Raw genomic sequence first — 25,294 nt, forward strand, 5'->3', positions numbered from 1 at the left:
TCAAACGCAAATCTACTAATAAACATACCCTGCTTACTCAGAAATCATTTGAATTTATTACATGAGAGATCAAAATAGATTACTAAGGTACAGTCAACAAAAAAGATAAAGATCCACCTTGAGCACAAACGGTTTCATCTAAAATACTCATAGGTGGATGATAATTATATGAATCGAAGTAGATACATGATTTATTTATTTATTGACAGTTATATTTTATCATAAGAATGTACATACAAAATTTCATACCTTTCAGTAGATTTTCATTATTAGATTAGATTAGGTTTGTAAGTCAAGAATTTAAACAATCACTTTGTTTTCGTATAACACCCTTTAAGACTCGGGAACGAGTGAAGTTAAGTTAGTAATAGCATTGAAGTGTGCAAGACCCTGTATAAACACAGCCAGTAACGGATAAACACTGAGATTTAATAAAATAACAAGATGCTATGTCATTTACAAAAACAAAGCATTTTGTTTACTTTCAAATCGTTTTAAATTTAACCTTATAAGGTAACGTTGTAATTTATGCCAACCAATTAATAAAGTCACAAATCTTCTAACCGAACTATCTAATTCAAAATAAAAGCTTAGTGGTAAAAGTGGGATGTTATTTATTTTGTCGACACGTTTATTTTACACTGACACTCCATCTTGTACGTACATTGTTTATCTAAGCCAGTAACGGATAAACATGTCGATTCTAAAACGCTGTGCAATGCTCGAGCATTTCTTCGTCAATGTCCCAGTTTCTTTGTTTACTCATAGCGTTCTTCATTATTCAGCGGCGAAGTGACAGAATGACATTGACAAATATATTTATTGTGTGGCGCAAATATTCCCGGGGTCGGTTCTGCTATTCAATGTTCGCGCCACGACACTGCCACTACAACGCCGCAGCAATAACATTAAAACAACACGTCACTATAAAATATACTTCGTTTCAGCTAAAACGATTCCTGTGATAGTTTTCAATTTTCGTAATTACGCACAAATACTACCTAATGGCAATAAAATATTTGATTATACTTCACACCTCAACCGAAGACGATTACTTTAGATTACTTGCAGCAGCACACGAGATGATGCTGTCTCAGTCACACTCTTTAAAGTCCTACCACTTAATAAACCTGAAAACATCTTCCTTCTCGCTCACTCACTGGCCGGCCGGCAGGGGCGCGCGCGCGCCTTCGTCATTACACGTTTTTGTGTTGTCGAAGTCACACGCGTTCGATATTTAAAATAATTTTTTGCCGGATTTAAGGAATTTACAGTATTTATTCGTTAAACATGGGGAAAAAACGGAAAAGATCAAGATCGAGGGATAGTAAACGTTTGCGCAAGGAAAATAGGAGGTTAAAATGCTAAAGCGTCGGCGGTTGAATTCTTCGTCGTCGGAAGTGTCACAGGATTCGCATGACACGCTAAATTCGCCCATTGAAAGCGAAAGAGGAGCGGCGGACGGAAACACGATTGTGCTTTCACCTATGCATGCAGGTAAGTAAAATATATATTTTTTTTTTTCATAAAAGTCGTTATTGTTCGTTTACCCGCACTTGAGCAATGTGACCGCGGGTTGCGATGTTGTATTCGATGGACGGGGCCAGCTAGCCGTGGCGTACTATGCGGCGCGCGGGGCTCCACGCCGCCCGCCCAGAGGCTCGTGCCCGCCCTCCTCGGGCTACCTTGTCGGGTCGGTTACCATGCGATCTTGTCATCCGGCTGAAGCACGCCGGGTAACCGGGCCAGGCCGCCAAAAAGACCGCCTATTATGCTTTTAATTATGCTTTTAATTATTATTGTTATTGTGGTTTATATTATGAAAGCTGTACATCTGCTTGGTTTAAACGCTGTTATATGAATATTTTACGGACATCCTAAATGGCTTGTTACGTTGCTGGTATCGCGGTACAAACATCCTATACGGATTGTTTTATGTACCTACCCCACGTATATCGTGATGGGACGATCATTTGTCAACCTATATGGTTTGTCAATTATTATGTTGTTTACAATATGAGGATATTCTATATGGATTTCTCATTTGTTACAGAAGAAGTAGTAGACACTGAAATAATAAATGAAATGGATGACAGGGAAACCGAAGCGGACCTAGATCCAGAAATACTTCAGATTTTGGGTGATGACCCATCTAATGAAAACAAATTCGGCGAAGATTTGCATAATCAGATACTGCCTAGATGGAAGCATATTTTGGCAAAGGGCCTTGACAAAGAAGTCAAGTCCGAACTTTGTAAACTATACTTGCCCCCAGAAAACTGTGGGAGTCTAAGGGCGCCCAAGCTTAACCCTCAAGTCAGGCGTTTTTTAAGTGAGCCTAATAAAAAGAAGGAAACTTTTAACGAGAGCAAACAAAATCAACTATCAAGTTGCCTTGCAGCCCTGGGAAAATCACTGAATATAGCACTGTCAAATAAAGGAAATGCAGTTCCGCAAGACATCATAAAGCCTCTTAGTGACGCAGGGCGTCTCCTGTGCAATTTTCACTATAGAGAATCTCAGTCGAGACGTTATGCTATCATAAATGTGATTAACAAAGTCATGCGTGAAACGCTGAAGAACACAATGATTGATGAGTTTCTATTTGGAGCAGATCTGGCCAAACAGTTAAAACAAGACAAGGAGATAACCCGAGTCGCCATGGATTTAAGAACTCCTCGGCCTTCAAGACTACCAGCAGCTGGACAGGTACAAAGAGGAACTTTAAACTACCGGGGGGCGCGGGGTCCGGCCTCGGCAGCGCGCCAGTACCCCTCGGAGCAGAAGCCGCCGGCGTCGTCAGGCGCGGGAGCAGCGACATCTTCGAGAGGCCGGGATCACCGCCGCTACGAGTCTTCGAGCTGGAGGAAGCCCAACGGACGCGGACGGACAACGAGGCGGTAGCCTCTACCTCTAACCAGGAGTGAGCCCAGGTACCTAACATATCGATTGCTGGTAGACTGCGCTTATTCTATGATAAATGGCGTGCTATTACTAATGACAGCCTAATATTATCTTGGATTCTCGGTTATGAGATTCCCTTTAAGGATATGCCTATGCAGCCGTATGCTTCTAGAACTGCGAAGTTTTCTAAATCGGAAACTTTAGCTATTGAGCAATGTATTACTGCTATGTTAAAATCTAATGTGATAAATAGCTGTTCCCACTGTGAATTACAATACATTTCGCCTATTTTTACTGTTCCTAAGCCAAATGGGAAACACAGATTTATTTTAATTATCAATTAATAAATTTAGTACTGCAATATGTTACATAAATAGAATGGGTGGTGTGCAACACACACATTTAAATATAGCCCGTGATATATGGCAGTGGTGTGAAGTTCGCGGCCTATTCGTTTTTGCATCTTATGTAAAGTCACCTGACAATGTTGCTGATTACGGTTCACGTTTAATTAATGTCGATACAGTATGGGAACTGGCTGATTATGCATTTACCCAGATTGAGAATGGACAACTTTTCAAAAAACTAAAGCTGCTATAAATCGAAAACCATTTCGAGATTTAGCTCTAAAGGCCACAAAAAAAAAAAAAAAATGTTTTTGTATTTTTTGGATGTATCATTTTCGAGAAATTCATAAAATAGTAAAAAAGTGGTGATGACGTCATGCATCAGGTGCGATGCATTTTGATGATCAATGCCTATAGATTTAAAAACAAAGTAACTGTCACTTTAATTTTTGATTGATGTTGACGTTTTATCGTGATGTTGTTGTTTATTTGGGTCATTTTTATAAATTCTGTTCTGACACTTTCTGACTATTTTTTTTATTTACCATATAAAATGGTTAGTACGTATTAACAGACGACCTCTATATAATAGGTCCCAGAGCATGCCACCGCCTACACAGCTGAAAAAATGCTTCTGAAAAATGCTTCTGCTTATTTTTTTTACATGATAAGTACTTTGTAGCATCTGAAATATCAATGTCATTTGAAAATTACCCATATGTAGGTTGGCATGTAAACAAAGTTTAAATGTCACTTGTCAGTGTCATTTATGTTTTTTTTTTCGAGACTAAGGCAAAAGACACAAATAAAAATTGAGCCTAATATGCGACGTCACTTCCGGTTTTAAAATAATTAACTTTAAATTTAAAAATAACATGCAAAAATTAATGTATGTACAAAATTAAAAAATATGGGTCCTCTAATTTTTAATAAACTTTCCGAATAGCTAATAAAATATAGGGTAAAGAAAATGAAATGTTGTCCATTGTTTTGGTACTCTTGAATTTGATTTGTTTGCGAGTGTACAAAATGCGAAGTACCCAAGATATTCGTCTTGGAAACACGACCCTGATGCAGAATTAATAGATGCTTTTACTTTTAGTTGGCAAAGCCTGAACTTTAACGCGTTTCCCCCCTTTAGCTTAGTAGCAAGAGTACTACAAAAAATCTTATCTGACAAAGCAAATGGGGTTTTAGTGGTTCCTATGTGGCCATCACAAGCATGGTATCCCCTGTGGTCTAGATTAATCGTATCAAAAAAAAAAAAAAAAAAAACTTGTATTTCAACCAAGTGAGCATCTATTATTCTCTCCTTTCAGGAACTATCATCCATTACATGCGAATCTTACCCTGGTGGCAGCGAGATTATCAGGGAATTGCTAAAACATCGTGGTGTTCCACCAGAATCCCTAGATATAGTTCTAGCATCTTTTGCTAAAAATACAATTTCTCAATATACCTAATTCGAGTTTAAAGGCCTGGTGGAATTTTTGTATTGGGAATCGCATTAATGTTTATGAATCGTCACCAACAAATGTCTTAATTTTTCTGACTTAAATTTTTAATTCTGGCTGTGGCTATAGCTCTCTTAATACGTACCGTTCAGCATTGTCAATAATTTTAGGAAAAAAGGTTACTACAGATGATTGTATAACTAGATTTTTAAAAGGAACTTACAGACTGAGGCCACCTAGACCTAAATATATGATTTTACATGGGACCCCTTGAATGTATTAAATTATCTTTCCAGTTTTTTTCCATATAATAATGTAAGTGTATCTGATTTAGCCATCAAAACTGTGACATTAATAGCTTTAGCTTCAGCTCAAAGAATGCAAACTCTTAGTTTAATCAAACTCAAAAACATACAGTTCCAACAGAATTCAATTCTAATTAAAATACCAGATTTGATAAAAACATCACGACCTGGGACTTGCCAGCCACTATTAAATTTGCCATACATTCGAGAATCTCCGCAAATTTGTCCAGCGTTATCAGTTAAATCATACATCGACAAAACAAAAACCTTGCGCGGTGAACAGTCAGATGAGAAAAAAGTGGGATCACAAACATTGGGTCACTGGGTTAAAAAAGCCTTGGAAGCAAGCGGAATTGACGTAGGCATTTTTGGCGCACACAGTACCAGGCATGCGTCCACATCGGCTGCTCACAGCGCAGGGTGGTATAGAAGTGGTTCGCAAGGCAGCGGGGTGGTCTGATTCATCAAATGTATTCTTGAAATATTATAAAAAAGACCTACTTAGGCCGGATGCTAATTATGTTGAAGCAGTCTTTAATATTTGATTCAATTGAAATAATAAGGCCTACTTAAAACTAAACCATTTATTGATATTGATATTGATATTTTTATTAGTCAAGATTATAATAAAGGAATACTAGTTTTATAAGGAATTACCTACTAAGTTGGTCGATCTTTAAGCATATTTATTTCTATAGCTACGTATACAAAAATCTGATTAATTATAATCAATATAATTATACATACGTTAATTTGTCGTTATTTAAGTTGGGTGATTTGTTTGGAGTTAAATAAAACCAACACTTTTTGTTAAAAATTCAATTCATTTTATTATTTCATGACTCTAAACATCTGCAAGTAATCTAAAGTAATCGTCTTCGGTTGAGGTGTGAAGTATAATTGTGAATTAAACGAACTTACCTTGTGAAGTTCGATTCCAATTATACGAACACCGAAACCGAAGACGATTACTGCGTTCCCACCCTACCCTGTTAAACCCCCTTAAAAATAAATAAAATTTTGTTTACTGGGGACTCTGAAACAATGACGAAGGCGCGCGCGCGCCCCTGCCGGCCGGCCAGTGAGTGAGCGAGAAGGAAGATGTTTTCAGGTTTATTAAGTGGTAGGACTTTAAAGAGTGTGACTGAGACAGCATCATCTCGTGTGCTGCTGCAAGTAATCTAAAGTATTCGTCTTCGGTTTCGGTGTTCGTATAATTGGAATCGAACTTCACAAGGTAAGTTCGTTTAATTCACAATTATTGTTTGATGATAATGCAAGATCTATGTCAATTAGGCACGTAATTACATTTCATTGGATATGACTTATACAAATTGATCTTGTCGAAAGACAAAATCTGTAGAATTTCATTATGGGATAATCTCTAACACCGTAAAACTCAAAACGTCTACTTAACGTTACAGGAATCATTTTAGCTGAAAGAGGTAGGTATAAAGAGGTATAATTATAAATTTGAATAAGTATCATAACTGTGCCCTAATTTTCTATAGAAACTAAGATTAAATTATCTATATCTAAAGCTATCCTAACTCGTGTTTACCAGACTTGACCCCTACAGTCTAGCATAGTTTGTATTCTAGCGGGCGTCTTGCGAATAGTTCTATGCATAATATTTATGCTGCGGGTGGCCCCTGAGCAGTTGTCAGGACACTAAGTAAATTGCGAATATTGCCGATGACCTCGGGGAAAATGCAGGGAAAATGCGAGCGAACGGAACGGAATAGAATATAACGGCAGATAGAAAGATAAGAACGATATATTATACAACGGTAGGTATATAGATACATAAAGTAAAGTCGAGAATATAGGTTTTTATCTTTATCTAAATAAATATTATGCAGGGATTGTAAATAAAAAAGGCGTTAAATATGGATAGTATAATGAATAACATACCACTTATTCCTTGAAAAACACTTAATATTATTAGTCGGATATTAATGACTATGGATTTTTGCAAGTTCATCAGTAAACTTTAACGTTGCCTAGCATTTTTTCCCGATTTCAGGGTTTGTCCTATATAACGAAAGTTGCTAAATATATCGAGTACTAAATCTGCCATCGTAAAGTGCACTGAAAAAATTCACTCTACACTATTGTATGTACTGCAAAATTAACATTGACGTTTTAAAAAGAAATAAAAACTTCAGCAGTAAAAAGCCGTGTCAACCCTCCAATCGCAAGGCACGCGAGCTACTTCAAAAACTAACCCAAACTTCCCCGAACCCTCCAAACATTAATAACGCTCAGATTTAACACGCTCCGAGGCGCCACCGGCAATTTGCAACTTCCAAGAAATGGAACTTTCCAGAAAATACCAGAACAAAATGGCGGCCGTAAGCGGTCACTCGGCGTTTCCGAATGCATTTAACTGTGTTTCCCGCCGAAAGTTTCAACTTGTGTGACGGGTAGGAGTTGTATTGTATAAGGTTGCAACGGTGACTCAGGGAGTCATTCTGAACAAATAGTGTTTAGTGACTTATAAAAATGACCAAAAAGTCTACTACACTCTACTCTACTATAGGTACTTATTCAATTTGACAAAAGTCGTAGAACACTTATAAGTCGTTCACATTCAGGATGACACCCTGGCTCCCTAGAGTAACCCTGTTTCGGCTTAATCAGCCTCATATTTGCAATTAACTACCACCAGCCACCTATAAAATAACTTGTGATTACGTCAATAAACGACCATAATATCTGTGGATCTCGATCTTCCTACTCTCAAGCCAACTCAACTCAACTATTTCTTCAAACCATAGACTACTTCAAACTATCAAGCATGCGTTCCTTGGCTTCTAATTAATAGTGTAGAAACTGTAGGTAAATTTTTTTGCATAATTTATGGTAAAGATTTTTGAAAATTTCTTTTTAATTATTCATTAATTAAACGATGAACTTATTGTTGAATATTTACCTGGAAAAAAATATTACCGATATCTTAGTAGCAGATTCTCAACCACACACCTTTCAAGCCTAGTTTTAGATACTTAAGTTCATTATTTTTTTAATTCATTGAAAAAAATACAATACCTATTTTGTTATATGTATGACACGAATTTGCAGAGAAACGGTACAACAAGAATTTCCCCGTTAGTAGGTAAGTTAGTAAGTAACTATTGTTTTCATATTTCAAAGAGTCGGCAAAGACAAAGAGGTGTGTTGTGGGTTATGACCTTCGCCCATCTCTACTTAAGATGTTTTTTACTAAGCGATCTAAAAAAAACTCCCTTTGTACTCTATTCAATGTTTTGTTCGTTTAGTTTCTGGCGCCTTTGATATTTCTAGCTGTGGGAAATGAAAGGTGAATTCGTTCTTCGATATTTTACTGTACAAATGTAGAAAAGCAAAAGTGGAGTAGTAAACCGAAAGAGGATGACTGGGCTTGTTATTCTGCAACAATTTATTTTGGAAACGAAACTTAGTTAAAAAAAAACAATATAGGTAAAAATAACACGAGACCAACAAATTTTCTGTAGAAAATAAATAAAACATCCGCTATTTAAAAAAAAAATCATAATAAGAGTTTTTCACGTGAAAAATTGGCAATGCAATGAAATTACTTAGGTATATAAACAATTAGTAAGTACCTAGTAGAAGGTCGTCAGCATAATTTTGTGTCTCGAAATGCCTAAATATCGATAAATCGTAATATCGAGGGGTAAACTCAAACAAAACCGCATTTCCCTGGAGAAAGCAATTTGAATAACAATTTTAGACTTTTCTTTTCTAACAACGAAAAAACAAACTTGTTACCAAAATACTTATTTTTTTTACAACATTGTAATTCTTGTACTGAAAAAACAATTTTCCGATCAGTTCATTTGTTTCTTGTTTTTTTATGTGTACCCTAATTTAGGGTCCCTAAAGCACCAGGGAGTTAGACGTGTATGTTTGTAGCATAATACGTAGTAACTATGTCACCAAGTAGGATTAGAAATATGTTTCATATCATAGCCTTATTTTTTTTCCTGTTTGGATGTTAGGTCGTTATATCACCAATACCATTCTATTTTGCCAGAATTTACATTCAGTTTTACAGAATAAGCGTGAATAATCTGTCACAATCGCAAATTAAATAAAAATCACATCAAATAAAGATTTTCACACTTTCATCAAAACCTTCGCAGATTTTCAGAAGAAAATTGAATTCATCGCCTGACTTAGCACTGTAGAAATCTGGCTTACAAAAACGCTCAGTCAGCTTTTTGAATTCTTTGCTTTCTTTTGTCACGATATGCAGTCATTTGATAGATTTGAACCGTTTGTTTGATAAAAATATTATTTGAATAGAATGAATATTGAAGTTGAATGAGTTCTCAGATACGTAATAAAATGGTTACAATAGTAGTAGACACAATGATTTATTTTAAATTTACATTTATTTTTAATATTTCTCTAACATTACCTATAATATACCTACTACACTCATGGGCAAAGAAACAGTTCCACTTACAAAATACTGACACCAAGTAGCCCGATTTTTTAAAACTTTTTAATTGGAATTGACAAAAATCTTTACGTTTTTAGTGGGTAACATTCTCATGCGTTAAATGTAGGTACTTAAATATCGCAGACGGCATCATTAATTTTTTTTTTTCTGTATTGGAGTAATTTGGCGCTTTTCTCACTGAAACTTTTTCATTGCCTGTGAGTGTAGTTTATAATGGTCACTATATTATCAGTAATTAGCAGATATCCACAATATGTGATTCTTGACCATAAGAACGTTTTATAATTGTACTAAATTTCAGGACCAAGAAATGCCAGGATCGGAAGCCACAGCCTCTTGAATAAGAGAACGAGATCTTAATCAAGGTTATCTGGTAGAGGCTGCTTTGAGCATTAAGGCTATAATATAATATTGTACTATTTTCTTTATACCTTAGTTGTTATTTTGTAATGTTTTCTTTCGTAATACAAAATATAAAAATACTATTAATATTCAAATAAAATCTTTATTGCATTCCATAAATAGTGTTACTCACATCATCACGACCCATTATGTCCCCACTGCTGGGGCACGGGTCTCCTTCCAATGAAGGAAGGGTTTAGGCCTAGTCCACCACGCTGGCCAAGTGCGGGTTGGTGAACCCCAACACAAGCAAGCTTGTGCTGAGAGAGTTGTCGGGTAAGTGGGCAACCCGACTGTCAGATGTTTTCAAGCCGCCCGAAGGCCTCTGACTAGGCTTAACGACTGCTGCCGAAGCAGCAACCGGGACCCACGGCTTAACGTGCCGTCCGAAGCACGGAAGCGTCCAGAAAAGCACCACTTGAAATTGGTCACCCATCTAATGGCTGACCGTGTCAGTTGTTGCTTAACCTCAGCGATCAGTTACGATCACTGAGGCCCGCTCGACTACGGACGCTTACTCACATAAGGTGTTAAAATAATAAACAAGCGATCATTATGGAGCCGAGAGGGCACAGCAATTTCCTATTAGGAGAAGGGAGGAATTCTATTCTTATCGTTACTTTACCACGGCTTAAGAAATATAAAGTTGGTTACCAAATTCCCAACTTCTTAAACCTTCATCATAAAGTTTTTTTAAACGTTAGTTATCCTCATCACAATGCTCAGAGTAAATTACCGACTTCTTAACGGAGCCACGAAGTTTTTATTTCACTCTAAAAAGGTTCGCAACATGATTTATAAAGACTTTTTACTTTAGCAGTTTCTTAGCTGGAGTTCAGAAAATATTACTCCGTTTGTGGTCCGTAGTCAAGGGTTGCCAACGGGACCCGATTAGTTGAAATGAAGTTCTATTCTATTCTATTCTGAGGGGAAGTGAAGCACGATTCTCAGGATAAAGCTGTTTGCGCTTGGGTGGTTGATATAATTCTGTTGCTGACTGTACATATACTTACCTATATTATTAAAAATACATAATGCGGAACCCTCAGTACTTTGCCAGTTTATGAAAGTATAGTATAACGTTAAGAATAACGGCTCATTTGGAAGGAATATAACTTCCACATAGAAGATTTTTAACAATCTCAACTCAGAACTTTTGCACTCATTTTGTTTCTAACTTCCTTAGACTTTATCCCTCACTCACATTTTATTCCCACTTAAACTTTGAATTATGAAGTAATTTAAATCAACTTTTAAATACACTCTCGGTCAATGAAAAAGTTCCACTCACCAAATGGCATCCATTTTTCTTAAACTTTATTTAAAATTTCAACAAAATACTATCGTTTTTATATAGTTGGTAATATCCTGATGCTCTGTAAAATTTACTTAAATGTTGCCGATGCCATTCCTTGATGGTATGTACTTAGTCCTGTATAAATTACTCGTAAATGGACGTAATATATTAAAACAAACAAATACACAAATCAAGGATGCCAAAACTAAAGATACAAACACATTGATATACTTACCTACTGAAACTAATAAAAGTTCTGCCTAAGAACCAAAAACTTTCATTTCGTGTTGTAGTTTTGTGAATACTAAATAGTAGGGATGTGAAATAATATTTATGACCAAAAAAATATTCATGGCCAAGAAAACCCGGCGAAACGATGAAGTAAAAGTTTATTTAAATTTCTTATTTTTAAATAATGACTTGGTGCATTCTAGGATTTGACGACCTCTCAAAGAGCCTATGTTTTATTTCCGAGGTTACTTCACCATGACTCTATCACTGGCATAAATCTAGCCACTTTTGTAAAAATTTGTAAAAAAATAAGTTTTTTTAAATGATGAAGTATTTATCACACATTTGTCGTTGACGTAATTAAATGTTCTACAACTTTCAGCCAATCAGGTATAGGCTTTATTTTGACTTTTTCTTCTACGGTAAAGTTACGAAGTACTTAAGTATCAGTACTTGATTAATGGTGTAACTAAGTTAGGCTTAAGTCCGATTGTAATAAAATATTAACAATATACTGGTTGCCTTATTTTACGGTTGAGCCAAATGTAGGAACCACAATCAATTAATTTATTAAGTAGTTAAAAAGTTATATGGACAGTAGGTATTTACCATTTGATTTATCATTTGATTGTACGTAAAAAACTGTTATTTTATAGATGTTCCCTTGTCTTGATCTTCTTTGACATATAAAAACATTACTGTACACCCTGTATAATAAATATTTTGAAAGTTACAGGAGAAGTTTAATGACTTATTACTTTTATTATTGCGGGACTGGATAACTAAGCAAAAAAAACTATAACATATAGCGTTCTACAAGGGAAGTACAAAGTATTCTATTCTATTATGTTATATGTATACAGGGGTGCCTCCACCTGCCTCTATTCTATTCTATTATATTCTATTGTCTGTGGGGGTATTAGTACCTGCACCTGGCTCTCTCTAATGGAACCTTTGTGCATATCCCCAAGGTCTAAACTGCCTTCTCAAACTTGGACCATTTCCCACCACGCTGGTCCACTGCGGGTTGGTGGGTTCACATACCTAGATGTGCTTAATCTAGATATGCAGGTTTCCTCACGATGTTTTCCTTCACCGTAAGAGCGATGGTATTCATTACTTAAATTCAAAGAACTCATTGGTACATGTCATCGCCGGGATTCGAACCCGCATCTCTCCACTTCACCATCCGGTTATGATATAAGTACAGTATGGTATATAGCTATCTCCACTGATGATCAGATGAATGTAGAAAATAGAGAGCCTTTCCGAGTCAATGAACATTAAGGAGGGCTTATTTCCAACAATGGACTAATGTTGGAAGGTCCATTAAATAGCCATTGCGCTTGCGAGTATTATCTCGGTAGATCTTTACAATATTATGCCTTGAGCCATATTGGATCTATGCCTATATAGTCTTAATAATAATATATTGTGTATAAGGCTTCGATATGACGACCGAATGGCGTAGTGGTTAGTGACCTGACTACTGAGCCGATGGTCCCGGGTTCGATTCCCGGCTGGGGCAGATATTTGTTTAAAGACAGATATTTGTACTCGGGTCTTGGGTGTTGATATTTATATTTAGTATCTATCTATCTATGTATTTGTGTAGATATATCAGCTGTCCGACACCCATAACACAGGTTCTGCCTAGCTTGGGGTCGGATGGCCGTGTGTGAGATGTCCCCACATATAAAAAAAAAAAGATATAAGGCAATGTGTCCTTATATTGAGCTATTCAAAATCGTGTCATTTCATTTACCGTTATGTTATGAAAAAGTTTTGCATCGTTTGATGAACGCAAAATTTATCAGTTTGATGATTAAAATACAATACGATAGAAATAGATGTAAAATCGCCCTTAACTATGTTTACAGCCTTATACACAAAACGTTTTGTCATCGTATGAAACACTTAATCCATGTCACTTCAAACTCAAACCACTACTTCACGATAACACAAAGAACATTATTCATTTTGATATTTTGGTAACTTTGTTATATATAATTTTCACGATAGAAAACTGTTGATTACACGTACTAATACACTTGTAACATATTATTATCTAGTAGCCTTTCCTTAAATGGTTTTTCTTTGGGAATTCCGGGATGAAAATTTAGCCCAAGTACCAACTAATTTTCCTGATGAAGAAGTTGTAGGTACTATGTATAAAAAAAAATTTATTTGAAAGTGTTTTATATTAAAAAAATATATTGGTTTAACAAAGATAAACATCATACACATAAGAAATTCTGCAATACATGTACATTTCTACGAGCATCTATTATACTTGAGACATAACCTACTCATCAAAAAGTTATACCTACCAGTTTTATAGCTAAGGTTCATTCCTCAGTAAACTATTTTATAATTCGTTGAAGAGGTATTTCAAATCCGAGCTAGACCCGTTAAAGTTTGCAATCAAGTTAGAGACTGCAGTATGTTATTTGGACTGCGAAAGGATACTGGACATAGTTCTGAAACTAAGAATAGTGATTGTTCAGTTTTATTCTCTGCATCACTCACGAAAGGACTGGTCCACCGTTTTAAAGTCGCTCAGCGTGCTATGGAGAGAGCTATGATTGGGGTTTCTCTGATGGATCGTATCCATGGATGTAATAAGTACTTAAATAAGTACTTATTACTTCCATGATCGTATCAGAAATGAGGTTAGCCGTCAGAGGACTAAGGTTACCGACATAGCTGTCTAAATAAGCTGAAGTTGCAGTTGGACAATCACTTTTGATGAACCGTTCAGAGTCCGTCAATTTAGTATCTGAGATTAAAAAAAAGACCATGGGTCCTCGTAGATACCTCAAAATTATAAGCCGAGTTTATAATAAAACTTTTGCAACAATACTTAGTAAGATTTAACGGATGCCTCAGGAGCATAAAACCTGACTCGAAACTAAAGTGACATTGCGAAATAAAAGGTTTACACCCTCTTAAGGTTAAGATTTCAATCTGTATACCGTTTTGGGGTTTCCCCCCCGGGAATCTTACAAGTTTCTGTTAGCGTCTGTATAAATGTACTGTCAGCAAAAGAGATATGCGCAAACACTTTAAATTTTATGATGCACTTACGCGTAATACTTGACATGAAAAATACTTACCTACCACTAGACTAGGCCTAAACCCTTCCTTCATTGGAAGGAGACCCGTGCCCCAGCAGTGGGGACGTAATGGGTCGTGATGATGATGATGATGATAGAGAGGGACAAAACCATAGACTTAGTATATACTACGCCAGTATATACTAACCCCCTTATTCATAGAGAAGTTACAAAACGTTTTAACTAATAAACTGTTTTGTCCCTCTCTGTCAAAGAACAAATTGTTCTTTGTTGGAGAGGGACAAAACAGTTTATTAGTTAAAACGTTTTGTAACTTCTCTATGAATAAGGGGGTAAGTCTATGGACAAAAAAGTAGTAGCTTAAGGATTGTTAGTTGCTAACGTTAAAAAAAAAAAAAAAATAATTAAATCGTTTATTCATTTTCAAACAAGACATATACATTTATGCATAACACCCCAAACAATACAATTGTTTCTCGGGGTAGTACACTCTAATTAGCTAGCTATTTTTATAAACACTTAAAGTAGGTATAAATACAATTAAATTATATGAAACATGCAGCAAGTTATGTACTATAGTTTATGCAATCCCAATAAAAAACACAAGTTGAAGGTAACAATAATTGAGTCTTATTACATTTATTACAAAAGCTATCGGAAAGCAACTACTAAATAACAGTATGATCATTAAGGCGTAGATTACAAGTGTTCAAGGAAATGTTTTTTAAGTGCCCTGTTTCTAGAACAGACTTTATGTCGTAGTACACTCTTCGTTGAATCAGACATACTATTGAATGTCTGATGGTGGTGGAAAACCCACTGCCTGGTGGATCATACAACTGTTTTGCTGACTGTAGTTACGTTGAAGGTTCTTGAGCGTTTGGGTGGTTTAGATGACTCCGACATATCTCTGTTAGTGTCAGTTTAGATTTGACCTTTAGCCACCATCGCAAGATAAGTGTCATGAGTGCGACGATTTTCTTTCGCAATTTTTTTCTCCTCAGTGACTGAGCCTTTGTGAAATGGTAGTAGACTCATAATTTTCACAATTGGGCAGTTCTTCTTTTTAACCTACATAATGGATAAAAAATTATCCCGAATTTGAAAAAAATAACTTTAGCTTTTTGGTGAACTCTTATAATTTTTATGATAGCTACATTTCTATTCTATCGAAAAAGGTGGTTGGCCGCGAAGTTTAAGTATTTTTTCAAGATTTTCAGAACATAATACGTGGATAAGGCAAAAATTACACCTTCGTCACAGAATCTTTTATTTTATTTTAACGAAATAGTTTTCGTCGATTAAAATGAAACTTTTTTGATACGTTAATAAACAAAATACCATTTTAGAAAACATATGAAAGAATGGATTTTTAGTAATAACAAAATATTTATTAAGTAGTTATTACCACTCTGTCACAATTTCAGCTAAAATGAAGCTTGTTTTTGCTATAAATATTTTTTCGCTGCTAATTACAGTAAAAAATTAACAGCATAGACGTTAACATCAATGACTAAATTTAATATGATTTTTCCAAAGTTGCACTATTTATAACATAACATATAAACGACCAAAAATAAGTTGACTACCAGGAGACACCAATCGTAACAGAGTGGTAAACGATGTGACATAGTTGTTATTCTATTAAATATGCGGCATCGTTTTGGAATAAAACAGTTTTATTTAAAAATAATAATTTAGTAACTTACATATAAATCATTATGGTTTCAAGTTAGTCAAAAAATTTACTGAAGATATCTTTATTATTAGTATAACTAATGAAATCACACTTGAGAACCTCTGGAGAGTGAAATATCCGTATTTCAGGAACTTAAAGGACAAATTTGTTCCAACTACATAAAATAATGTTTATCTGCACAATTAATATTTTCGGCAACCTAAAATTTAAGTAACATAATGAAAATTACGTAATTTGTTAAAGTTTTAATCAGCCATATTTCGAAAATACAGCAGTGGCTCTTAGAACCTGAAAAAAATACTCTTTTCTTTTTTAATTACCTTAGAAGCTGGAAGGACTTTAATGTTATCATCAAACATCCGATAAATCATTCTCCACCATATTAAACAGTCTACCACATTCATCGTCTGTTCTTGAGAACAATAGCACGAAATTAGCTTTTTCACTAACGAAACTTTTTATTAATGAAGCGCAAGTGTATTGGACGTTCCTTTCGCTTCGTACTTTAACCAAAACGTGTAGTTTCTCTTCAATTTTTCTTTGATGAATATTCTCAGGTTGGAGTGTTTGGTAAGAATGTGACAGATTTGTCGTGTGACAGAGGGGTAAAATGTGTTGCAAAGTCGATTAGCATTTAAACAGTAACATAAAGTGTAATATTCACTTGTTGATTTCAAAGTAATTGTTATTACCAATGAGTAAATAACAAAATAATAATTTCATTGTATTTTATTTTAACAATTACCTACGTGACGAAGCTGTCGCCGAATAAACACACGCACCTCCTGTCACACTTTGCGGGTGGCCGATACGCGGTGTCTGGGTCTCAAAGGGGAAATCTTACCAAGGGGAAAAGGAGACCTTAAACTCAGATCGATGGCAATAAGGACGAGTGGCTCAAACAAATATTTTAAATGGCAACCTACGTGACAGAATGTTATACTAAAACGCTAAAAGAATATGCGCAGGATGAAGTGGCGGGAGACAGCCAAGATTCGTATGAAATACTCCTCTGTCACGCGGATTTACCACTCTGTAACGTAATTTTAAATACAAAAATATAAATTTATATTTTTGTAAACGTGCACAGCCGTTGTGTTTTTAGTACAATGCACGCTGAAATATAAATAAATAAATTAATATTTGTAAAACTCATGATTTTTTCTTCACAACTGATGGAGACTAAGTTATGTAGGTTAAAAAGAAGAACTGCCCAATTAACAAATAACTTTAAAAAAACACGTTGAATAAATGCTGCTTTAACTTTTAAGTTTTTTATAATGCTAGAAAAAAAATGTCTCTAAAGTATCTACGAGTACGCATGTATTTTTCGCAGCAAGAAAGAGCTCTTTCCGAATGGGGAGTAGCTAATACTTGTTCTGCAGTAATAAATCACCAGTCGTATACGCATACACAACACACATGGCAATAATTAGTTAACCAATAAATTAGACATAATTATTCTAACTTAAAAAAATCTTCTTTTTGAGGTTAGGTCTAGTTACAAATATTTTCGTCGAAACTCACAACCAAAACTCCGTAGGTAAAAGCAGCATAAGCATATTACGAAACAAAAAAGTTCCCGAATCACCGTCTACCCTCGGTCGCACTTTAGGCCCGTTATATGAGTCAAAGTAGTAAAGTAAAAGTGAGTCTAAGCTGCTTAAAAACTCCCAGCTAGGCCCTCTGGTGGCCGTTTCAAGCGAAAACTTTTGGAACAGCATGGAAAAGTTAACGCGTAAAAGCCTACTCGTGGTAAGCTAGGTACCTTAAGGTGCTGAGACCGTGCTACGAAAAAAAAAATACGTACTGAAATTTGTATGCGTTTTATTAGTTTCGAATATTACCGACAGGGGCGCTAATAACGATGACAAACGATCGCCTACGCTTATCGAATTACCTTTTGAACGATTGTATTACGGCTACAGTGAAAATAGCCTGACTTATTTTATAATAACTAAAATACAATAGAAATCGGACAATTTTATCCCCATATCATTGGTCCTGAAATAATATATAGGTATACTTACATCATATATTATGATATTAAAATGAAATTCGGACGTACTACAAACGTCCAAAATCTGTGTTTGATGTTGACAAGGGTTCGATTGAACTGAATCCTTGACTATAATTAATTTAGGGGATGTTACTTTACGAAACTAAAGTCAGATGCTATAGCATTACATAATTATGCAGATGCAGGGAATGTCAAAAGGTTCATTTCATAGTCATAATACATTCACGGGTAATGAAAAAGTTTCCAAAACTCATAAAAGGAAAGAACTATAATTTAAGTACATTCAACGGCGCATCAGAATATTACCAACTAAAAATTTAAATATTTTGTTCAAATTTCCTATTAAGTAAATTTAAATTTATAGTGACATGATAGGTTGCGAGCCACATCGTTGTCTTAGAATGAGTACAATGTACTAAAATGAGCAGTTTAATTCCTCACAATGTTGTACTTATTTTCCTTACTTAAAACTATTTACTGATGCATGCCAGGATCTCAACAAAAAAATATAAAAATAAAATAAAAACTAAGAAATAATGCTCAATTTTTATGTTTAATCCCTATTTATTATAATGTTTAGTTTTAATTTCATTAATCTCCTTTCTGTTATTTATAAATGCTCATAGCAAAAAGAGGCATAGAAAATATAAATGAAAATTATCTTATATTTTATTGTTCCATGGGTAATCCATATTTATGATTCCGGAACGAAGAACTAGTAAATTAAACATCCAATGGAGATCAAGTCTAGACTGGATGTAGCTCGTAAATTTTTTATTGCATCATAAATTTTTACTCAAGAACTTGTGTCCTGGTTTCTTTAATTGTGTTCTCAGCTTTTCCTGTAAATAAATTTATAGGGGATGCTTTTTGTAAGGAAAATTTTCGTAAGATTGCTTTTCCACCAGGGATGACATTCATAGCACATTGTGCTATGTTGCCTTAGTATATCTTTAGTACCAATTAAAAGTATAAATACTTTTGTATTAGTATTAGGTATATAGCCAATAGTTATATAGTTCAGTTCAATTTGGTACATAGATTTTAAAATTATAAAATATGAATTAAAAAATATATAATGATGTAGTCTCATATTATCTTAATCATATACGACGCTGCTTCAAACTAAATGTGATAAATTAGGCTCAAAACGAACATAATCACTGAGTATAGCAAGAAATATTCTAGTTTTCTGATCTAAGTACCCAAATACCTAAGAAAATTTATACGCAATCTTTTTCCAAGAAATAAAAAAAAACTCCTAATAATTGTGTTTTTTATGCTTTATCCTGAAGAAAATACGCATTATTACGCAGTGCTACAAAACTTCTAACTTCATCTAACCAACCTTATTAAACATTCACCACCAACACAAAAACACGCTCAAAATTGCCAACACGAAAAAAGCATACTCACTCAAAAATTCAACACTCCGCACCAAACTTGCCCATCAAAGTTTTTCCGAACCCACTTCACTTAAAAAACAACAACTTTGTCACAACTTTTTCACAGTCACACAACACTACACTTAAACATCTTTACACTTACACTTTTAATCCAAATCCCGTGAGGAACTAGTCACTTCACATATGCGTCTATTCGTCACGTATTTTTCCGTCGTTCGTAACGGGGCGGGCGGTGAACGAGCGTTGAGCGCGCGGCTTGGGAACTGACTGCGTGGAAGGGGAATTCTAGCTTCTACGCGCAGATCAGTGGCTCGCTGTAAGGTTTATTTAAATTTACTTCTTTGGAGTATTATAATAGTACAGATTAATGAGATATTTTGGAATGTTGTTTCAAGCTGATTGGGATATAAATTGTTGTAATAATATAGGTACATAATGTAATGAATTTTATTGAAATTATAGTCGGTTAGCTATAGCCTGTTGGCATATGAAGGTTTGAATAAAATAGTTTTTTTTTAAAGGGCAATAAATCAAATAAGTACAAGTGACACTTTTTTATTTAGTCACGCACGTGTTAATTTCTACACATTGTAAGGTATACAATAAAAAATATACATGGTCAATCATACAATAATAAAAGCTTTAACAAATAATGGACTCCATCGGAAAAGTTAAGAGATTATTAATCTATGCATTCAATTTGCTTTTACGAACTAGCATTGTTATCTACGAACTACCATAATCATCAACATAAAAGCTTTTAATTTCAGTTACATACCAAAAGTTATGTGAAACAACATAGAATACTGCTATATCCTAATCCTAATCCTAATCCTAATCCTAACTAATATTATAAATGCGAAAGTAACTGTGTCTGTCTGTCTGTCTGTCTGTTTGTCTGTCTGTATGTCTGTCTGTCTGTCTGTCTGTCTGTCTGTCTGTCTGTCTGTCTGTCTGTCTGTCTGTCTGTTACTCTTTCACGCCAAAACTACTGAACGGATTTGAATGAAATTTGGTATAAGTACGGTCTAGACCCTGGGAAAGAACATAGGATACTTTTTATCCCGGAATTCCCACGGGAAAACTTTTTAAGGCGAAGTGAAGCGCGCGGGAACAGCTATTTACCTATATATTTGTGTTTGATTTCTTTCTGTATCTTCAACCTATGAGTCTTAGAATGAAACTGTTAGTTTTTTTTGTGTCGACTGTACGTATAGGTCTAATAAAATGACCAATCAATAAAAAAGCGACCGAAGGCTTAATGTTAATGAGTGATATGCCGAAGGTACCAGCCGGGGTAAGTATTTTTTTTTAAGATATATTTTTTGTACACAGACACACGCACTCACGCCTTGTACTAATGTACTCCCTTGCGGGGTAGGTAGAGGTGCATTGCTGCACCCACTTTTCGCCAGAGTGTTATGTTAGTCCCAATGTAATAGGGGGCGAGCCTATTGCCATTTTACGGGCACATCCAAGACCCGAGAACAAATATCTGTGTTTAAACAAATATCTGCCCCAGCCGGGAATCGAACCCGGGACCATCGGCTCAGTAGTCAGGGTCACTAACCACTGCGCCATTCGGACGACGTATAGGTAGTCTAATAAAATGACCAATCAATAAAAAACCGGCCAAGTGCGAGTCGGGCTCGCGCACAAAGGGTTCCGTAGCAGCAAAATTACAGTTAAATCAACCTATCTCAAAAACTATAAGAGATACTTTGATCAAACCAAAAATCGTTGAAAGAGTTAATTAGCATGCATCACCTCTATTTTTTTTAGAATTTTATACCCCGTAGTTATAAAAATAGAGGGGGGGGGACATACTTTTTACGACTTTGAGAGCTGATATCTCAAAAACCGTTCACTTTAAGAAAAATGTTTTCTAGAAAACTTTATATCATTTTAAAAGACCTTTCCATTGATACCCCACACGGGTATGTACATCGAAAAAAAAAATTTCATCCCTCAGTTACATGTATGGGGGGCCCCACCCCCAATTCTTTTTTTTACTATTTAGTGTCATATTTTTGTAGCGGTTCATACAACACATATTCCCATCAAATTTCATCACTGTAGTACTTATAGTTTCCGAGTAAATCGGCTGTGACAGACGGACAGACGGACAGACGGACAGACGGACATGACGAAACTATAAGGGTTCCGTTTTTGCCATTTTGGCTACGGAACCCTAAAAAACGACCGAAGGCTTAATGTTAATGAGTGCTATGCCGAAGGTACCAGCCTGGGTAAGTATTTTTTTTAAAGATATATTTTTTGTACTGGGGTCTTGGATGTTAATAATATGTCATATACAATAATATTAATATAGCAATAATGGAATATAATATAAAACATAGGAACCTGTGAATAATTATATATCAGCTGTTCCATAGCCCTAGGCTCTGCCTAGCTTGGGATCAGACAACCGAGTGTGAGATGTCCACACATATTATCCTAATCCTAACTATAATTATAAATGCGAAAGTAACTGTGTCTGTCTGTCTGTTACTCTTTCACGCCAAAACTACTGAATAGATTTGGTATACATATGGTCTAGACCCTGAGAAAGAACATAGGCTACTTTTTATCCCGGAATTCCAACGGGAAAACTTTTTAAGGCGAAGCGTAGCTCGCGGGAACCGCTAGTTATTAATAAAGTTCTTAGTCTACTGCATGAATGTTCCCGAATCCATACTGCTAATCCTAGCAAATGCTTATTTCCTACCCCCAAAGGGGCAGTCAAAAGTGACTCGAGTGGTGTTTACATGACAATGCAAATATAAGTTACCATAATCCCGAAACCAAACTGAATTTAGCAAAAGCAGTGTTCAAGCGAAATTTTACGTTAGCTCAGTCCCGCTAAAACGGACTTTGTGTCGCACGCAATAAAGTTACTTCTCCGTTCGTATGGATCAAATACAACAGTAATTGCATTTCAAATTTGGAATTTATGAGTTGCATCCTTGCAACTGAAATTGTGGCTGAAGACGGGATTATTATATGAGAATGAATTCAAAAACGGTAACTACAGATCCGGAACCTTATTCTGGCTGCTCAGCGTTTCTGAAGCGATAGTGAAGTTCTTCTTCAATCTAACTTCCTCCATTGTTTTGCTACTCTTATTGCGAGATCATTGGCCTTCATCAGGTCACCAGTGAAGTTACAACACGTACTTGGAATTATCTATGTGGGATGAAAATTAAAGCCGCCGATGCACTTAAACAATCTTTATTTATTTAATTTACACCCAAAATGATAAAACAATGTTTCCTGCTAAACGCCATTTTCCAAGAGAATATTTATAAAAGGAAACAGCATAGACAATACCTCTACTATGCAATACTCCTTGTCCCTACACCCGGCCATCCTGCAGATAGTCTGCCCTCAGACTATGAAAAACATATTTATAAAATCAAACAACATAAATATACACTCTACTTTCAAAACAAACGTAAAAATTACAACATAACATTAAATTAACAATCAAAATAGAACTCAAATTTAACAACCTAACTTCTTTTGAAATAAAAATGCCACCGTAATTCAAACACACTCATTGTACAGTCGCCGACTAGTGTTAATGTAAAGTATTAGTCTGTTGTATGTGCGTCAAGAGAGTACTTGATAGTGTCGTGTGTTTGTATGATAACCGGCTGACTGTACGGAGATACAATTACGTGAGGGTGAGGAGGTGGCCCTAATGTTCCGGTGTGCCTAACACCCTACAACCTAATGAGCCTAAGTCCCTAATTCCCTACAACCCTAGCCCTACACATAATTGTGTGATATATACATATATAAATAGGTACAGGATGTCCGCGCCAGGCGACCTAAGGCAACAGACGGAAAGTGGGAAGGAAAAAGGGATGTGCACGGCGTGCAATGTGCACAGGATAGGTTTTTTCACTGCCAATCACGCAGACTCACGTGACCGATTAAGGCTAAGGTGTCTTTGCCACAGTGAAGGATAAGGGTGAGGATGGACTCCCGCAACAGACAAGTAAAACCCGACTGCTAGTGGAAGACAAATTTATTTACAAAAAACCTAGCTATTTATACTAATTCATTTAACACACACATTCACACAAATGTCTTTGTCTGATGTCCGTGTATTACGGCGCGTCAGCGGAATCTTAGTAGGTCGCGTGCCCAGCATCTGTAGTGCTGAGCAACCATGTTCAAGGTTCATCTGAACATTCTGGCGCCTCCGAGGAAGTGGATCCCAGTTGGTACAGCTCGATGGTAGATTCCTGCCGCTGCCGTGGTGGTTTGGCAGGTGGAGTCATCGTCGGTCGGTGTAGCTTCGGGATGCTGTGGACTGGGGCTTCTGGTAGGACCCCAGGCTGTCTCAATCGTCTGGTCTGGATCCATCTCTTGACCTGTGGAATAAAAAACAATATTAGTATCACGAAAATAATCATGACTATTGAGACTGTGAAGCTAGCTAAGTACGAATGAGATTCTATTTTTGCCCAAACTGTTTGGTCTAATTGTGTTTGTAAAGTGTTTTCAGAAATAACTAGCTTTTGAAACATGTCACTTGAACTTTCGATTATTTTTTCTTTGGAAATGTCTTGTATATTATTTACTCTCACTATATTGGGGTCAAATAATAAATCAACTTTTTTAGAAAAGGAGGCTTCCATCGTCATTGTATCAGTTCTTTTAGCTGATAGTATATTGTTCATTGTTTTTATGACACAGTTTCCAGATATTCTAAGAACACCTACATCGTGTATACTTAGTTCTTCTCTTTGACCGTCACAGATGACTGAAGCGGTGACAATCTTTTTCGTTACGAATAACCAGGTATTTGGTATGTATAACTGTTTCCATAAAATGTCTGAAGTTATATTGTTTGTTCTAACAGTGCATTGAGTTTGGTTATTGCTTTTCTTAAAAAGTTGGTCAACAATGCAATTCTTGTTGGATTGTTCTGTGTTTTCTGTTCTTGTCTTATGTCTTCTTTTCTTGATGTCCCTACTTACCCTATCCTACTCCTAATATAAATTAGTACTTGGTGCAACTGCGCCCTCAGATACAGTATATGCGACTTCTCAAATCAACTGGGGAGACCCGCTTCTGGGAGGCCAGCGACCGATCCGCTACTGTACGAGTGCTTTCTAACAGCTACACTAAGTACCCGGTCAGTACTTCGAATTACTACAACACTGATGCTTGTTGGGTACACCAGTATGCAGCTCTCCAAAGTGTCAGTCAGTCAAATTCTCTATAAGGGGTAAGGGGACCGCGAAAGTAATTTTGCTGGTTATTATGATATTTTCGAAGGACCAAATGTACAGTCGCCGACTAGTGTTAATGTAAAGTATTAGTCTGTTGTATGTGCGTCAAGAGAGTACTTGATAGTGTCGTGTGTTTGTATGATAACCGGCTGACTGTACGGAGATACAATTACGTGAGGGTGAGGAGGTGGCCCTAATGTTCCGGTGTGCCTAACACCCTACAACCTAATGAGCCTAAGTCCCTAATTCCCTACAACCCTAGCCCTACACATAATTGTGTGATATATACATATATAAATAGGTACAGGATGTCCGCGCCAGGCGACCTAAGGCAACATACGGAAAGTGGGAAGGAAAAAGGGATGTGCACGGCGTGCAATGTGCACAGGATAGGTTTTTTCACTGCCAATCACGCAGACTCACGTGACCGATTAA

General features: G+C 36.0%; 2 protein-coding genes across 2 annotated transcripts in view; one reads left to right on the forward strand and one right to left on the reverse strand.

Moving 5' to 3' along the window:
- The window catches only part of LOC105383971 (titin homolog), a 132,642-nt gene extending 112,782 nt beyond the window's left edge, over positions 1-19,860 (reverse strand). Inside the window, exon 1 of the mRNA XM_038111121.2 lies at positions 19,624-19,860. The gene's annotated coding sequence lies outside the window, so the exon portion shown is untranslated. The remainder of the gene's footprint in view (positions 1-19,623) is intronic.
- Positions 1,029-2,904, forward strand: LOC119693177. Its single transcript, XM_048631193.1, has 2 exons — positions 1,029-1,497; positions 2,054-2,904. Exons 1-2 carry the CDS (start codon positions 1,362-1,364, stop codon positions 2,902-2,904), a joined length of 987 nt encoding a protein of 328 aa, XP_048487150.1. The 5' UTR covers positions 1,029-1,361.
- Positions 19,861-25,294: the final 5,434 nt, after the last annotated feature.

This window comes from Plutella xylostella, chromosome 28 (genome assembly GCF_932276165.1).
Source record: "Plutella xylostella chromosome 28, ilPluXylo3.1, whole genome shotgun sequence".
In the NCBI taxonomy this organism is placed as follows: Eukaryota; Metazoa; Arthropoda; class Insecta; order Lepidoptera; family Plutellidae; genus Plutella; species Plutella xylostella.

What these genes read in the sequence shown, in the direction of transcription:
- LOC119693177 (XM_048631193.1), top strand. Translation starts at nt 1,362, where the DNA reads ATGCTAAAGCGTCGGCGGTTGAATTCTTCGTCGTCGGAAGTGTCACAG. An exon ending in GCTTTCACCTATGCATGCAG is followed by an intron (nt 1,498 to 2,053) that starts GTAAGTAAAATA and finishes CATTTGTTACAG; the next exon opens with AAGAAGTAGTAGACACTGAA.